General features: G+C 42.3%; 1 protein-coding gene across 5 annotated transcripts in view; it reads right to left on the bottom strand.

The window, feature by feature from the left end:
- Window positions 1-18,518, bottom strand: part of COL4A6 (collagen type IV alpha 6 chain) — a 188,827-nt gene that overhangs the window by 9,902 nt on the left and 160,407 nt on the right. For all 5 annotated transcript variants that reach the window (XM_039488503.1, XM_039488501.1, XM_039488500.1 and 2 more), the window contains 13 exons: window positions 15,365-15,436; window positions 14,783-14,890; window positions 12,331-12,552; window positions 11,935-12,096; window positions 7,552-7,722; window positions 6,125-6,268; window positions 5,600-5,725; window positions 5,097-5,278; window positions 4,760-4,823; window positions 3,734-3,808; window positions 2,371-2,478; window positions 1,487-1,594; window positions 967-1,038 (listed from right to left, as the gene is read on the bottom strand). In XM_039488503.1, coding sequence (XP_039344437.1) covers window positions 967-1,038; window positions 1,487-1,594; window positions 2,371-2,478; window positions 3,734-3,808; window positions 4,760-4,823; window positions 5,097-5,278; window positions 5,600-5,725; window positions 6,125-6,268; window positions 7,552-7,722; window positions 11,935-12,096; window positions 12,331-12,552; window positions 14,783-14,890; window positions 15,365-15,436 — 1,614 coding nt within the window. The remainder of the gene's footprint in view (window positions 1-966; window positions 1,039-1,486; window positions 1,595-2,370; window positions 2,479-3,733; window positions 3,809-4,759; window positions 4,824-5,096; window positions 5,279-5,599; window positions 5,726-6,124; window positions 6,269-7,551; window positions 7,723-11,934; window positions 12,097-12,330; window positions 12,553-14,782; window positions 14,891-15,364; window positions 15,437-18,518) is intronic.

The raw sequence follows: 18,518 nt of genomic DNA, 5'->3' as shown, positions 1-18,518 counted from the left end.
CAAGAGCCAATACCATATAGTCTTTCCATTCTCTCAGACATGAAAATCAGAAAACAAATGCAAATCATTTGAGTGCTTCAGAAAATATGGCAATTGTCTTTATTTCCCAAAAATAAAGACTTTAAAATCCAGAAAACATGGAGAGCACTGCAGAGATTTTTACGAACTAGAATTTTTATGTTCAGTTTTAATACTGTTTGCGACCAGTAACACCTGTGTTTCTTTCATTTATCCAGTTACAATTTAAAGTTTACAAATCTGACGTTTCTGTTACCATTTTAAAAACGTTCAGACTTTGAGGATGATTCTGACTAGATATACCTCTCTCTCCAAATGTTTTTCCCCACCTCTTTGGATTTGTCAAAACATTGTTGAGAAAAAAAGAACTATTAAAATTACCATCAAAATATGAAAATCCAGCAGAACATTCCTAAATGCAGCCTAAGGGCCCAGTGCTCTTACTCGTCTGAGGAAGCCCACAGACCTCAGTGATACTACTCTCATGAACGACAGCTACAAGCACAGGCCCAGTGTAATTGAGATCTATGTGGCAACATGTCATCTTTAAGCCAAAACCTAACCAAACAGCCAATTGTCATCTGGGTGAAATCAGAGTAACGGAAATGAGAGATAAAGCAGGCCTATGCTTTCATCAAATTAACTTCCTAGTGGCTACAGGCTGGTTCAGGTGTTGAGGCAGAACCTACAACCCCAATGGCACCTGCAGAAAACATCCTGCTCTTGTTTTCCTATGTGAAACCCCATTGAATTCAGTGCTAATGCTTCATTATTGAAGCAGAATTTGGTCCCACAGATTTAGTAAGAATACGGATGCTAGATGCACAATGTGGGTTCCTTGCTTTTCTATTAAAGCCAGAACATGACTAAAATGGAGCCATTTTGTGATGAACTACGTCGTCACTCAAACTCCACCCTCTAAATATACCACAGCAGCAGTTTTTTTACCTGGTGTTCCAGGTGACCCTTTTGTGCCCGGCAAGCCGTTCAGACCATTTAAACCAGGAAATCCAGGGAATCCTGAGGAGACATTATAGAAGCTTGAATGGACAATCAATAGCTTGTAGCATACAAGAAGCACCTAATCTGAAGGAAATGTACAAGACAAGGAGACTCTGTGCATGTGTTTAGTGCTTCTGGAGACCAATGCAAGTAAGATTTTCCTCTAGACACCCCACATTAATGCAAGAAGAAGAGCTTTTCCCACAGGAGCTTGCTATTATAGTTTTACCATGACCCAAACCTCAAAAATCAGGTAAGAGCCTCTCCCTTTTCAGACATCATTTTTATGGTTTTGAACAGCTGGAGCCAACACTGACACCACCAAGAAATGAGCTGCAGTTACTAATGCACACTGGCCCAAGCATAGTAGACTACAACTGTGCTGTCTGCTATATCCTGCCCAGCCAAGACACTAGTTTATTGATTTGACTTTTTCCCCAGCTGGAAAGTTAAAAGAAAGATGCACCTTTTGGTCCTGCTCTCCCAGGGAGCCCGATGAATCCTAAAGGTCCAGGCTGCCCCGGAGAACCTGGGAGACCTGCATTTCCTCGCAACCCAGCAATTCCAGGGAGGCCTGAAAACAAGCGACAAAATGACAAGGGATGGACTTTCACACATGCACCCGCACTGTTGAGCGCAAGCATTGGACAACTCTGTTTTACCATTTGCTGTCTTTCACCCGCTCATGGCAATGTCAAGTAGAAGTGCTGGATGAGCAAACTGCTATCTAGACAAAGCAAACCCCCAAAGCACCCTCTCTATTCTCACAACTAGCTGTATAATATTTAGCTGATTAATTTCACTATTTTCTCTCATATAAATTATTCAACAAATGTATTTTTCATCATCTGCCCAGATTATAGACTTGGGTAAATAATTCAGAGCTATATACACTGATGATATGTATCGTTAATCATGACAATGGCTGGAGAACCAGCCATGGAGAGCCTGCTGTAAATTACCGTCTGTAACTCAGATCAGGGATCATTTGAACCCCAGCAGCAGCCCAGGATTCAGGCGGTGCCGAGGTGGCTGAAACTCAGCTTTCCTGCTCCCCTTTCCCTTTGGCTACATCTTTTGTGCTATGTTACCCAGGCGTCACAATGCGGGATCTGCCTCTAGGTTTATCACTACAGAATGTGGTCCCGCCTTTCAGACCAAGAACAGAAGAAAATACAGAGTGCCAGATGACATTGTGTCTGTTACAAAAGGTCTTTTCTGTTTATTTCTCTATTAAGATGAGGCCGCCCTATCACAAGCAACACAAGAACAAAAACTAAAACAACACAACACTATATCTTTGGCCATCCTACAAACCTCACTGGTTAGATGCTATGCTCACTGCCATACCTGGTGGTCCTTCTCGGCCCAGGTCACCTGGGATACCTTTAGGCCCATCCATGCCAGCGGTTCCTGGGTATCCTGGTTCACCCATTGGCCCATCTTTTCCCCTCTCACCTTAAATGGTAAGTGTGAAAATCATGTTAGATCATATCACAGACCACAGACCATACCATCATGTATCTGTTATCTAAGGGTTGGGCATGAACTAAAAATTCTGCTTTGCAATGCTATGGCCATTACAGTGTACTATAGGATACTGCTGTTATAATCTCCCCAAATCCCTTGTGAGGTCAAGGGATGAGTGGCAATATCCTATGGAGCAAGCTACTGGCCTTTTACAGAACTTTTGCAACCAATCACAGGTCACTGCTGAGTACTAGGAATAAAAAAAAAATATGGGAGAGAGAGACAGGAAGGCCCTTTCTACTATCAAGAAGTCACAGTAATTTCTGTGTCACTATGGCTCACTGGGTGACTCTCCCCACTGGGTCAGAAAGTTATAGGGTCTCATTTTAACTGTTTGTGCTCAGAATTTCTGGAAATCAGGTTCTATAAATTCTAACTTCATAACAAGACTTTGCTAACACTGGTGTCCAAGGCTAGGTAGGTGCTGCATTTCAGATGAGACATCTAATCAATATCAATTTCTGCCCATCCCTAGAAACTGTGCAGGTGGAAGTTAATGATCCCATGGCTTTTTTTAAGAATAAAAAAAAAAGTGTCCCAGCATCATTCCCCCTTTCAGCTGAACCAGTTCATAGTCTTAGGTTACACATCACCAAATCTTAGTGGCATAACAGCTACTCTGTTTGCATTGCAGACATTATCTCAGTGCTCTGTACTGCACTTTGGTTGAGATCCTTTTAGAAGAGGTGCTATGATATGTTTAAAATAACTTGCCCAAACTCATACGGTAAGTCAGCAGGAAAGGTGACTTTCTGTCCACTTCTCTAACCATAAGGCTACACTGCTTCTTCTCATCTGGCAGAAAAGCTATACTAGAGAAAGGCCTGAAGAAAATGAGAAGTATATGCATTTCCTGATGCTGCTGCACCAAAGGCCTCTGAACAGGGGCCTGGACACTGCTATCAGGGTGCCAGAGACTGGGCGCTCTGGAACCTACAGAATATGAGAAGCTAGGTGGGACCTGAGGGTTGGGGTTGAGATTAGGATTATGCCTGGTTTTGGAGCGTTTAGTATTTTTCAGGCTCAGGCATGGGCCAGCTTCTAGTCCCCACATCTCTCATCTGCACGAGAAGACTCAATAAGTGTTTTCAGATAGTAAAATCACAGGCCTGTGCAGCAATGCTCACGAATAAGCCCTGCAGCTTTCATTCCAGAAATTCATAACCATCAAGGGTTACCTTACCTGGGAATCCACGGTCCCCTCGTTCTCCTTTATTTCCTAACCCACCAGAAATTCCAAGTGATTCCCCTGGGTCACCTGGTAGAAGTCAAGAAAGGGACATTTTGGCTCTCTGAACTTGATTGTGCTGCTAGAACATTCTGTAATTAACTCATTCACTCCTGAATTGTAGCTTTTACGTGTTGCTTACTACCCTTTCTCCTGAAAATACACTTTTGCTACCGTTCAAATCCACGGACTCAACAAAGGCAAAACAAATTACTTGCCTTGGGTAAAATAAATCCTTTTAACGATATTTGCATCGGCTTTAGATGCAGAGCTATGCAATGGTCCAATAAGCCACATATTAGATCACTGGTAACACCTAACTTTTCTCCTAGCTTCTCACTTCATAGCTTCTATTTATTTATACAATTGATACAGGATTATTTTCTAGATCTCTGGATGTATCTGGTATTGTGCTATGGAGAGAAGGATCAAAGGCGTGTTTGCTATTTAAGCATCAAACTCCCACTGAATTTCCCATTGAATTCCAATGGGAGCTGGGAGCCTAATTCCTTTGAAAACCCCAGCCTCTTACACATATGTAGGTAGGTGGTTAAAACAAAGAGCACCATCTACTGGCACATAAGAGTATGTGGCATTGTTCATTGCTTTATGGTCCACTGCAAAAAGTTTCCTGACTGCATCTCTTAAAACAACCAGAGCAGGGGACATTTGAACAGCGCTTCCTCTCTCTGCATTGTGATTCTCAGTGAGCTAAATGCATTTAAACGACAACAGAGGGAGGAATACACAGAGCAGATTTCAAGCGGATTACCTCAGAAGATTTCTGGTAACCAGTGACTCATCCAGCCACCCATCCCTGTATTTTAAGGGATGTCCCCTATTTGCTATGAGAGCTGCTCAGAATATTTACATCCAAGCAAATCAAAAACTGGCAACTTTTTTCCTCACAGTCTCTCACCCACTCTCTTCTGCTGGGTCACACTCTGGAAAAGGCCCAGAAACTGGAACTCAATTACTTACCCTTTGGACCAGGGAAACCACCAGTCCCTGGAAACCCTGGTGCTCCCGAGATACCCTCTGAACCCTGGAAAAAAATAATATACGATTATCCTCATACCTACTGCCTGCAGTCTGGGTTGTGCTGATAGCAGTGAATTGCACTCAAGAGATATAACAAAAATCTGTCTGGGAAAAAAGAAAATTCTGTTTCTCATTTATCAGTGCCAGCTATTACCAGAGGAGAGCTGATTTTATTGCTGAGGTGGTGCGGTAAGCAAGAGTACTGCCAGCCTCTGCTGTTCTGATACAGTATGTGGGATTTTTCTAAGTGCACTCAGAATGGAAGATGCATATTTACACTTTCTCCTGGAAATCCAGGTAATCCTATGATTCCAGCCAGTCCTTTCTGTCCTGGCAAGCCAGGCGATCCAGGCAGGCCTGGGAACCCTGCATCACCAGGTAGTCCTCTATCTGTGGCTGGCAAACCTCGGGAACCAGGAAGACCAGGTTGTCCATGGGTTCCAGGGAATCCTCTCTCACCTAAATTTATACAGAAAAGAAAAATGTGTTGCTACTTCATCATAAAGACATTCAGCCCAGTCAATAAGCTTATTCTTCAATGCTCCCTGCAAAGAAGAGGAGGAGAATTCATTATTTCTGCAATAAAGAAGCACAACTTTGAAGAGCTATTCTTGATTCAAATTCAGAGTGGCTGTGTGGAAACCCTTTGTAGAATCTGAAAGTAACAATACTGCAGGCTGCTAAATGGACAAAACATCCTCTGCCCAGAGTAAGCAGAATTACTGGATGGTTAGTGGTGGCAACTTTAATTTTGGAACGTATTCTAATGCTGATAGATACCTCTAGGTCCAGGGAATCCTCTCAGTCCAGCTGATCCAGGATCACCTTTGTCTCCCTTCAATACCAATGCCAATTCTGGAGGCCTAAGAACCGGGAGTCCGGGGGGACCTCGATCTCCCCTGTCACCTGAAGACGTAAGAGAATTAAGCTGTATGAGAGAAGGGTCTCTTAAAAGAAGAATGTTTAAACACAGAGGCCTGGATTTCAGAGCTGTGACTCCCACTGAAGCCATTTGAGCTGTAGGTGGTCAGTATCTTTGAAAACCAGGCCACAGCTATTTTACACCCTGTATAGATAATACTCTGGCAATGAAAAAATGGAAGCAGTTCTCCTCCCTTGCTGCTCTTGGGCCTAGGGTGACCAGTGAAAAATCAGGACATGGGGTTGATGGTAATAGAGTCCTATATAAGACAAAACCCCTAATATCTGGATGGTCCCAATAACACTGGGGTATCTGGTCATCGTTCTTGGGCCCCTTGCTGCAGCAACCCAGTAATTTAGTCACATTTGTTTTTCAGAGCTCACCTTTTAGACCAGTGGGTCCAGAATATCCAATATTTCCTTCTCTTCCAGCTGACCCAGGAAGTCCTTTCAGCCCACTCACCCCAGGGATACCAGGCAGGCCTGGCATGCCAGGAAAGCCAATCAACCCAGGAGGACCCTTTTCACCTGTTTGAAAAGAAGTTGTAAAACAAAGCGAAAAATTGAGTCTTTACAGGTATTTTCCATACAAATAGAAGTGGAAGCTGGGAGCAAGGTGGGTACGTCGTATTGTGCAAACTCAGGCAGTGAAAAATCCTAAAGCACAAATGTAGGAGGGTTCTGCTAGATGTCTCCATTGCTGTAGTAAGTCTCTGTTCACCACCACTTACTCACTAGCTTCCAGTTCACCATCAAGGGTCTATTCTTGTTCCCACTACAGCACACAATTCCAACGGGAGCAGAATGTGATTTCAATCACTACCGTCTTTCCTCATAAAATAACCTATGGCAGTGTCGGCTCTAAATGGCTGTTTTGAGTTTTACTTCCCTGCCAGTTTGTGCTTTGTTTTCTCTTCTCTACGATGTTTCCCAAGCTCTTCGTTCTCTCACCATCTATAGTTTCCCCCAATCCCAATCCCACACTGACTTTTCTGCTTCTATACCTATCCCTATGGACTAAGGATCATCTCTTGGCCAGATTCGGGGCTCCCATGTGGAATTACAATGTCTGACTGCTCACCTAAGACACTGCTCCCTACTGAGGGCAAATCTCACCACATCCATCCCCAATATAGTTCCGTTCTTCCCACCAAGGGGTCACCTGTCTCCCCAGAGAGAATGACAGAGTTAGTCTCTAAGGTGCCACAAGGACCTCTCGTTGTTTTTGCTGATACAGACTAACACGGCTACCACTTTGAAACCAGTCAAGAACTTGCCACTCTCCCGTTAGGCTCTGATTAGATAAAAAAATTACTGGGTGACTGGTACCTTAAATAATTTTTATCTTTCAAGACAAAAGGTGATACAATATACAACACTTTGGTATTTCTGAAATCCTTTCTCCATTATCTATTTCTGATATTTCTGTTGTGTCAATTTACCTCAGTATACTTAATGTGTTAAAAAAAAAAGTAATAACTTCATAAGGGTTAACTTCTTCAATGTGAATATGAAATGCTATTATAGACACCCTCTGCTGACAATGACACCACTTAGATAGTGGTTTCTGTGTGGTGGACGCTAGGAATTGAACCGATATATCCTTTGGCAGAGTCCAATGCAGCTTTTAATTACTAACCCAATCTGCATTCACATCAGCAATCTACCAGTGAAACGAATGGATCTGAACACAAGTTCCCTGTAACTTTCAGTCTCTTCCAACAAGTAGAGTCTAAAATCATCATTCATGTTACTTTAGCTGTGCATCTGAATCCAGCCCTGCATGACCATTTCCTAATTTATACAATTACCTTTTGCTCCAGAGAAACCTGGACGTCCATCTCTACCCAAAGGCCCAGGTGACCCTGGGAATCCTCTGTCCCCAGGTGGTCCTGGAAAACCTTCTAGGCCTGGGAAGCCTTTCATACCAGCAGGTCCCGGTGGACCTGCATCGCCCGTTGGTCCTTTGACTCCAGGAAGTCCTGAATCAATACAAGCAAACTCAATAGCTTTTGTCATACAAGCTTCTGGACAGTTTGGTGAACTGTTCAGCATGTTCTTTAAATGTAGCATTGTTTTTAATATGAGAGCTGGACCTCAAAATGATGGCACATGCAGCTTTCTAGCAGGCAGAATGTTTAGATATGCAAAAACATTAGTCATCCAGCAATAAGAGACCTGCCTACATCACTTCAAAACCAGCAACAGGGAGATCCTTTAATTATTCTCCTCTCCTACTTTATCAGCCATTAAAGTGCAGAGCAGCAGCAGGTCTTACCTTTTAACTTCAAGGCAGCAAACCAGAGCATGGGATAAGGAGCATTAATAATGTTAACTTCCAGTCCCTACCACATCATCTTGGTCAACCAAAGGGGTCAACTGAAGAGTGGCCTATTCATTCTGCTGCTAAGGGACTACTTCTTAAAAGTCAGATCGGTTAGTAATTAAGGGAATGGGCTGCTGAACGTGTTATAAAAGCATCTCCAGGGTTAACGTTGTTGAAACCATTTGTGCACAATTTAGTCTCTATATATGTCAGAATGTTTCTGGCTGCACCTTGGTAAACATTTAATTCAGAAAAAACAAACAAACAAGGTAAAGGCTTAAACCACTGAAAAAGGGAATGCTCAGCTACAACATTAAAAAGAAAACAAAATCAGGTAGCTTCTGAGAAATGGCACATAAAGCAGAAATATCAGATGGGCGAGCTTTGCAGCACCCTGGATTTTAGCATTTAAAGCTATAACCTGATTTTTAAAACATAAAATACAATATCTGCATAATTAAAGAAGAAAAAGACAACACATGCTTGAAGTCTAAGAATATTAAAGACTTTTCCTCATGGGCTCTGGGCTTTGTTACCATCTGAGCATACTTGGTACAATGGTTCTTTGCTCTCTGGTATAGTTCAAATAAGGGGTGCAGGCTGTAGTCAATGCAATTCTTGTAGCATTAAAAGCTAGGTAGTTAGTTCATGACCTTTTATGCTACAGTGCATTTTCTCACCTTGACAGCCTATGTGAAGAACACATAATCAAACAGTGTGACATCAGAAATGGAGAGTTGATGGTAAATGGAACAGAAAATGGTGAAGGAAAAAGAGAAATAAGTGAACAGAAAGCACAAGGGCACTAAAGAAATTAATGACTCAGAATACTGAAGCAAAACCTTAGTCACTTAGAGTCGTCCACCAATTAGTGGGTTTAAAAAATTAATTAAAGGCAGGGGAGTCGTGATGCAAATGACCAAGAATATAAAGCTATACAGAAGAAAAAGCTTCCTCCAATTTAAAGTACAATACTTTTTGGTGTCCACTTTATAATGCTAATCTCAGAGGCAACTCAGAGATTAGTATTTAGGAACATAAGAACGGGCATACTAGGTCAGATCAAGGGTCCATCGAGCCAACTATCCTGTCTTCTGACAGTGGCCAGTTGTCAGATGCTTCAGAGGGAATGAACAGAACAGGGTAATTATCAAGTGATCCATCCCCTGTCATCCAGTCCCAGCTTCAGGAAGTCAGAAGTTTGGGACACCTGGGAAGTGGGATTGCATTCTTGACCATCTTGGCTAATAGCAATTGATGGACCTATCCTCCATGAACTTTGTTTTTGTTTTTTAAAGCCAGTTATACTTTTGGCCTTCACAACATCCCCTGGCAACGAGTTCCACAGGCTGACTGTGTGTTGTATGAAGAAGTACTTCCTTTTGTTTCAAACCTGCTGCCTATTAATTTCTTTGGGTGATCCCTAGTTCTTGTGTTATGTGAAAGGGTAAATAACAATTTCCTATTCACTTTCTTCACACCATGCATACTTTCATAGACCTCTACCATAACCTGCCTTTCAGAGTCTCTTTTCTAAGATGAACAGTCCCAGTCTTTTTAATGTCTCCTCATTTGGAAGCTGTTCCATGTTCCTAATCATTTTTGTTGCCCTCTGTACTTTTTCCAATTCTAATATATCATTTTTGAGATGGGGCAACCTAAACTGCAGAGTCCTAAACCTAAACCCACAGGATTCCACGTGTGGGGGTCCCAGGGATTTATATAGTGGCATTATGATATTTTCTGCTTTATCATCTTTCGGAATGGTTCCTAACATTGTTAGTTTTTTTGACTGCCACTGAACATTGAGCAGTTATTTTCAGAGAATTCTCCACAATGACTTGAGTGGTAACAGCTAATTTAGATCCCACCATTTTGTATGTATAGTTGACATTATATTTTCCATTATGCATTACTTTGCACTTAACAACACTGAATTACATCTGCCATTTTGTTGCCCAGTCACCCAGTTTTGTGAAGTCCCTTTGTAACTCTTCTTAGTCAGCTTTGCACTTAACTATCTTGAGCAATTTTGTATCATCTGCAAATTTTTGACACCTTACTGTTTACCCCTTTTCCAGATCATTTATGCATAAATTATACAGCATAGGTCCCAGCACAGATCCTTAGGGGACCCTGCTACTTACCACTTTTCACTGTGAAAACTGATAATTTACCCCTAGCCTTTGTTTCCTATCTTTTAACCGTTACTGATACACGAAAGGAACTTCCCTCTTACCCCATGACTGCTTACTTTGCTTAAGAGTCTTTGGTGAGGGACTCTGTCAAAGGCTTTGGGGAAGACCAAGTATATTATATCCACTGGATCACCCTTGTTCCTATGCTCTCTGACACCCTCAATAAATTCTAATACATTGGTGAGGCCATGATTTCCCTTTACAAAAGCCGTGTTCACTCTTCCTCAATATATTGTGTTTATCTACGTATCTGATAATTCTGTTCCTTACTATAGCTTCAACCAATTTGCCTGGTACTGAAGTTAGGCTTAATGGCCTGTAACTGCGCGGGTTGCCTATGGATACATTTTAAAAAACAGGCATTGCATTAGCTATCCTCTAGTCATCTGGTACAGAAGCTGATTTACACAATAGGTTATGAACCACAGTTAGTAGTTCTGCAATTTCATATTTTAGTTCCCTCAGAACTCTTGGGTAAATACCATCTGATCCTGGTAACTTATTACAGTTAAATTGACCAATTTGTTCCAAAATCTCCTCTACTGATGCCTCAGTCTGATACAGTTCCTCAGATCTTTCAACTAAAAAGAATGGCTCAGGTGTGGGGATTTCCCCCACATCCTCTGCAGTGAAGACCTATGCAAAAGAATTCATATAGCTTCTCTGCAACATCCTTCTCTTCCTTGTATGCTCCTTTAGCACCTTGATTGTCTGCTGATTGTTTGGCAGGCTTCCTGCTTCTGATATACTTAAAAAAATGTTTCCTGTTAGTTTTTGTGTCTTTTGCTATTTGCTCGTCCAAGTCTTCTCTGGCCTGTCTAAGTATACTTTTACATTTGACCAACCAGAGTTTATACTCTTTTCCTCAGTAGGATTTGACTTTCAATTTTTAATGGATGTCTTTTTCCTCTAACCACGTCTTTTACTCTGTTTAGCCATGGTGACATTTTTTTGGTCCTGTTACTTTTTTTTTTTATTTGGGGTATAACTTCAGTTTATTTCTCTCCTCCAATAGTTCTCCAGCTTTGTCATTCTGTAAACTGCTGTGTAAGAGACAGATGTTCTCACAGACTATTATTTTCTACTAAACATCTGGTCTCTCTTTTGCTTGAGTCTCATAAGGTTGCATATTGTGCTACCAGGAAAGACTCTGTGTAGCGCAGCTCAAGAGCCACTGCTCTACTCAGAGTCCCTTGGGCCCATGAAGGGAGGGGGAATCAAGATGATCTTCCACTGTCTCAGGGGATGAAGAAGATACATATAATTGTGCCGAGAAGCCCAGCAATTTTCAGCCCATCAAAGTTAATAGGATTTTGCCTTCTGACAAGGGTCACTTTTCTAACAATTTGTTATGTATATGAAATTAAAGCATGAACATGGAGATTCATCATTCATCCAGCAAATATGCAATAACAAAGTAATTTAAAAACTGGTATGTTTAAGATACTTCATTCTATCTTCTCCTCTTATGGCTTACAGCACAATAACACCATTTCTGGCTGGGAGGAGTCTATCCCCAAGGCCCAAATTCTGCGACCAGATACACACATCCAGCCCCACTGGATAGCAACCCCGGGTTAACGCCTAGCAAATTGCAAATCTATTCTAAATCTTATTTAACATCCTGGTGTTTGGTTAAGCCACTCAACCTCATCGGAGATACTACATACCTGGTGATCCTGAGAAGCCAACTGCTCCCCTGGGACCTGGTTCGCCTTTAATGCCAAACGGACCTCCAGGACCAGGAGGTCCTCGCAATCCAAGAATACCTGGGAGCCCTGGATTACCCTGTTGACCTTTAAAACCTGGTGAGCCAGGCCTTCCGTCAACACCTGAGAGTGAGAGGTGGGATGTTACTTCACAGGTGAGAATAAAGTTACCTGTTTTTAAAACTTGTATAAATCATCTCAAAATTACACTAGATGCTCATGGAAACTTAATAAATACAGAACTACAAACAGCTCAGAGGAACTGATGAACTGGCCTCAAGAAGATACTAGAAAGTAACATTTTTTTGAAAGATAAACAGTTCCAGATTCCAGGAAACCAGCAGCAAGGGTGCTCACCCTCCTGTCCAGGAAATCCAGGTTGTCCAGTAAGCCCTTTATCTCCTATGAATCCAGGTCTGCCAGGCTCGCCCAGGGCTCCTCTTTCAGCACCAAACACTTCTCCAGGAGCTCCTTTTGCCCCTGACAAGCCAGGAGCTCCCATCTTTCCAGGGAAACCATCTGCTCCATCAAGTCCTGGAAGCCCTTGTGGTCCCGGTTCTCCACGAGGTCCAGGAAAGCCTTAAAGAAAAACCCAGCTGATAATACACAGCAGAAAATACACAGCAGGAGGGAAACAATATCCATATGAATTAAAATGTCTAACAAATGCACTTTTTTTGTTTCATATAGAAAAAATTAGTTTTGAAAACAGAACCATTTTTTGGTTTTGAATGTTTAATAAAGGATGGAAAAGGACAAAAAGAAGGGAACTAAATGGAAAACCTTTGGTATTCTAAACAAGTTCTTTTAATCTGAAATGAAATGAAGGTTTTAGAGCATTTTGAGGTTATAAATGCACACACACTAGTGGCCTCTACTTCTTTACAAGTACTGGTTTTACCAGATGGATGTATTGCCTACAACAAAGGCATTACTTGCAGACTGACTACAACCATCTGAGTCTATAAATGGTGTCTCACTAGTAAGGGCAAGTCGCAAATGTTGCAGCTGCACTTGTTCACCCAGTCCTTCTCACTTTATCCTACACAGCAGTGACTCCTGAGTGGATATCACCCCAAAGCCCTTGTATTCCTAAGGACAGCATTTGGCATGATAGGGTAGATGACTCAGGAATCCTATAAGACACTGGTACAACAAAGGCTGGAAAGCATGGTGTGCGGAAATGCTGAAAGAACACCATCAAGAGTGTTGCTAAACTGCTCCAAGGACAAAACAACTGAGCATTTTCATGTCAGCAGCAATGTTCCCTCTAATTTTTCCCACCCATGTGCGGAATGAATTTTGTTATGTGTGCCAATTGGTGCACATAACAAAATTCATGTGCTGGGGGTGGGGCTGAGGGGTTTGGAGTGTGTGTGTGTGGGGGTCAGGGCTGGGGCAGAGGACTGGGGTGCAAGGGGGGTGCAGGCTCTGGGGTGCGGCCAGGGATGAGGGGTATAGGGTGCAGGCTGCTCTGGGGCTACAGCAGGGAGAGAGGACTCCCCCAACTCTCTCTCCCCGCAGCAGCACCTGGGCTGGGGGGAGGAGAGGTACCTCTTCCCCAGCTGCAGCAGGTCTGTGCTGGCACCAGCAGGGAGAGATACCTCTCCCTACCTTGGCAGGTCCATGATGGGAGAGACGCATCTCTCCCCACTGCAGCCCTGAGCCCCTGCATGGGGCTTAATAGGCAGCTGTGCGGCCATGCAGCTTAGAGGGAACTTAGGTCAGCAATGCCTCTGCAATGATTTCCTCACTTTGTCCCTGAGGAGACGTGGCCTAACAGACAGAAGGAAAACACACTTTAAAAATCCTCCCTTGTGACTTTTCTGCTGTTCTGCATGGCGTATTACTCTGTATGTCTGACTGCAAACATCACAAAAATCACAGAACTTAAAAAGCGTTTCAAATGTTGCATGCTGATTACATGCCCATAGCCACACCGCCAAGTGACTGTGGTAGCCATGCAGATGCCACACCCATTTTACACTAAAAATCAGTGGTTCCCGAACTGTATCCCACAGAACACTTGAGCTCAATGGTCACATGGCTGCTGGTTCTCCTCCTTAGTCATAGCTGCTACATCACATTAAGAACATAAGAATGGCCATACTGGGTCAGACCAAAGGTCCATCTAGCCCAGTATCCTGTCTACCGACAGTGGCTAATGCCAGGTGCTTCAGAGGGAATGAACAGAACGGGTAATCATCAAGTGATCCACCCCCTGTCACCCATTCCCAGCTTCTGGCAAACAGAGGCTAAGGACACCTTCCCTGCCCATCCTGGTTAATAGCCATTGATGTACCTATCCTCCATGAATTTATCTAGTTCTTTTTTGAACCCTGTTATGGTCTTGGCCTTCACAACATCCTCTGGCAAAGAGTTCCACAGGTTGACTGACTGTTGTGTGAATAAACACTTATTTTTGTTTGTTTTAAACCTGATGCCTGTTAATTTCATTTGGTGACCCCTAGCTCTTGTGTTATGAGGTGTAAAACACACTTTCTAATTTACTTTCTCCACACCATTCATGATTTTATAGACCTCTATCATATCCCCCCGCCCAGTCATCTCTTTTCCAAGCTGAAAAGCCCCCGATTAATTAATTTCGCCTCATAAAATATTAAAAGCAGCTAAAACCACATTCAATACTTCCCCAATATTATTTAATAACAATGATCATCACTAGGATGGGGTGCTGTCTGAATGCTCATGAATAGAAGAGGATGGGTAAAGAGTTTGAGAGCCCCGCTGATAAAATATTGTACATTAAACAGACAATCTAAAGTTCCATAACTAACTCCTTTCTTACCCGGTGCTCCTGGCAATCCCACTGATCCTGGAATACCTGGTTGTCCTTTTGACCCACTTAATCCAGGTTGACCTGGAATGCCTGGAAACCCCGGGCTGCCCTTGAGACCTGAGAATTAAAAAAAAATCAATTCAGGATGGGAGACACAAGCATATTATTGTGAAGTGGGATTAGATATTTCATGCAAAGCTAACCACAAAATCCCCAACTACTGTACTAATTTAAACTAGTCAACCCTGCCTCAAGTCTGTGATCATCTCATCAACTGAACAAACACAGAGGGACAAGTGTTTTGTTTTGGGGACCTGCCTGGAAGGGCTAAAGTTCTCTACATCCCTCATTAACAATGACTTTCACAGAGTTATGAATAGGAGCTGCACACATATACAGACAGAACAACTGTCAGTAGGAATCAAACCCAGCACCTCCAGGAAGCAAGCCCAAGCCCCACCCACTTGAGCTACAAGAGTAACTATTATTTAGCTGTGATTAAGTAGCAGGATCTCTCCTCACTGGAGGGAGACTCATCACAGACAATAAGCCAGTGTATTACATAGTGTATTTAAAAGTCAATCTCCGTACCTGGAAATCCTGGCATGCCTGGAGGCCCAGGTGCACCAAATGCTCCGGGAACTTCACAGGGCAAGGTGATCCCTAGAAAAAGAAATAGGTTGAAACTGCACGTGGTTCCCTTGTAGCTGGCTGGTTATAATGAGAACACTGAACGTCCAGACTAAATGATGAGTGAACCTATGCACTGCAAATCACTACACGTAACGCACATTCACACCTGCCACAGGGTAACTCTTCCTCAACAAAATCTATTGCTTTGTGGGACGTTAATGGCTAATGTTGTTGATGTTCTAAGTTTACTGACATTAAACTAAAGAGAGGAAGTCTGGGCTAGTGGCTAGAGCACAAGACTGCAAGTTCAATTTATTTTCTAATCCCAGCCCTGACTGTGACTCACTGTGTGACCTGTAAAATGGTGATGAGAACTGAACACATGAACACAAAAACTGCTATTTATTATTTGTATTATGGTAATGCTCAAGAGCCCCAGTCAAAGATCAGGGCTGCACTGTGCTTAGCCCTGTAAAAACACAGATGGAAAAGACAGTCCCTGCCCCAAGGAACGTACAGTCTAGGTACCGAGTCAGCTTACGCTGGGGGAACTAGTGGGTGCCCAGAACTTATGAAAACTCAAGTAATTTATTCAATGACAAAAATCAATGTGGGAGACAAAATTTAGGCACCCAGTTTTTAAAATCTTGGCCCTTGTTGACTGTTCCTCTGTTTGTGCTTTCTGGTGGGCCATTCCACAGGTTTACACTGGAGTTTTGTGTGTGCACCCATGTATTTTTTAATTTAATTCTGCTTTTTCTCCAACTAATTCTTCTATAGTCCATCAGTCTGAAAAGTAACCACCCAGCTTAGTTGTTAGTGTTCTAAGAGCAAATAGGAATCAGTGGTTGTACAGCTCATCCCGTTCCTTTGTATGAGAAACAGAAGTATCTAACTTATCAGTGGAATGAGGTCTGGGTGGCATTATTAGAGCCATCAGACGATCAAATTTATTTGAAAAATCTTATGTCTGCAATGTTCACCTTTGTCAGATTCTGGCAATTTGATACTCCATTGATATAGTATTGCTAAGAACACATGAGTGCTGACATAACTAACTAGGGGCTCCAATCCTGCAGTCCCTTTATATTAAGAAAAAGATCCCACTTTCTTCCATAGGCATTTGCTTAAGTAAAAGGACTGCAGGGTTAGGGCCTACACTATCAGAACAGGCTTGGCCTAAAAACTCCTAGAATAAATTAACCTTCTAAAAACAAAAACCCCAAAGATTCTAAAATATATTTTGTCTGAACTAATGTCACATCAGAACTGATCCTTAGAGTTAGGTTAAGACCAAATTTTTGAGGGTGGGGAAAGGGGACTTTTTTCCTACCCCTCCCATTTTGGAGTCTTTCTATACAAAAAGTTAAATAGCTAGTTACCACACTGATTACTAACACTGGCCCATTAAAATCTGGTCCAATTTTCTCTGCAGGTTCAGCGATTAACCAATCAGAGATTGTGGTTTAGCTGCTGCTTGTTTTTTACAACTAATTCTGCAAGAACTTGCCACCCGATCCCCACTCCCTACCTGATATCCCAGCCCAACTCATGGGCTACATCATCAGGCAAGGCTCTCCAATTCTCGGCTGCATTTCTGCTGCCGTCAGACGAAATGAGTGGACCAGGCATAGTAAATCTAGACCTTTTACTGACAGCGGTGAGCCTAAGACTTCATTTTGTAAATGACACTGGCGTCTTTCAAATAATGGCAATTCTCAGGTGGCTTCTGAGTTTTATTAGTAAAAGACACGGAGACAAATATCATTCCTGGTGTCAAACCAATGAAGACAATAGAGTTACACCAGAGATAATCAATATGGCTCACTTCTTTTGATATTAATCAATAACAGGAATAGGGAACCCCTGGGGGATGAGACAATGGCCAAAAGAATAAATTAGGTAAGAGGTTTTTTTCTGGGCCAAGAAGGTGGCGTATGGATTCATTTAGTTTTGAGGCTGAATCAGACTATGGTTAGGGTTCAATCAATGGCATCAAAACCTTGTGGGCTGTTCTTAAGAGATTTCAGTAAAACTGGAAAAGTCTTGTGAGAGCAGCTTATCTCATGAGAGTTCCACCAGACTGGGTGACCCTTTTCCACCCCACCTCGAGTTCCTTCCTTCCAACTCCAAATTCTATGATTTTGTGATTCTGATTCATGTGATCACAAGATGGGGGGCAGAGGGGAGGAGAGTGAAATGACCCAAATCACAAATTCTAGTTAATCAGGGCTGCTGGTGGCCCTTAACCTCAGCTAATGAGATATGAAGCTGAATGTGCAGGAGGGTGGGTTGAGGGGGGGAGAGGGAGGAGGAGGTGGTGAAGAAAACCTCCCGGGGCTCTAATGTACTTGTGTTTTGATGCTGCTCTGCAAGTACTAGAAGAAACAACAGATGTTCTGCCTTGATACTGGAAGACCAAAGGTCAGTGCTCAAATTCATTACTTTTACCTTGATGCGAGGCATTAGTTGATAACAGAATGAATTTATAGGTGACTAACCCCCTGAATAACACACATACAAAACTTTGCAATAACACTTGCTTACTGATGCCGTCTTAAAACCAACCACTGCTCTTTCTAGATGGTACCACAGCTCAGCTTTAAATCCTGCATTTTAGACTTAAAGCAAGGAGCATAAAAAATAATAGATAAATAAAATAAAATATTCACCAGTCTAATTTATATTCAGAGGTAGAGCGATGAGAAACAAGTTCTTAGGTTGCAGAATGTTAATGCTTAGTTTGCTGCCTACCTATAGGTACATTTAGACAGGAGATTACTTTAACTGTTCAGAGGGTAGCAACATTTAATGATGTGAATTCTTTGCTCAGATCCTGGCATTCTGCATTCCTGAGCCTGACACTGAATGTTTTATAAGGCAGCCAAAAATTAAAATCCGTCTCCAACAATCCCTCCACAGTCACAGCATTGTGTAGAATGCCATTTTTCAAAAAGGGGATGTCCAATCCAGCAACTAGCTCAGAAAGGGCAGTTTAATTAACATTTTTATATTCAAACACATGGTTTTTTAAGGGCCTGCTTAAGTGAACATCCAGAAAAATGACAGTATTCAATGCTTTATGTAATTAGACTGGTAGCACAATGGGAAT

This window comes from Mauremys reevesii, linkage group 9 (genome assembly GCF_016161935.1).
Source record: "Mauremys reevesii isolate NIE-2019 linkage group 9, ASM1616193v1, whole genome shotgun sequence".
Classification (NCBI taxonomy): domain Eukaryota; kingdom Metazoa; phylum Chordata; order Testudines; family Geoemydidae; genus Mauremys; species Mauremys reevesii.
Note: the sequence above shows the minus strand (reverse complement) of the source record. Positions and strands in the feature narration are given on the sequence as shown.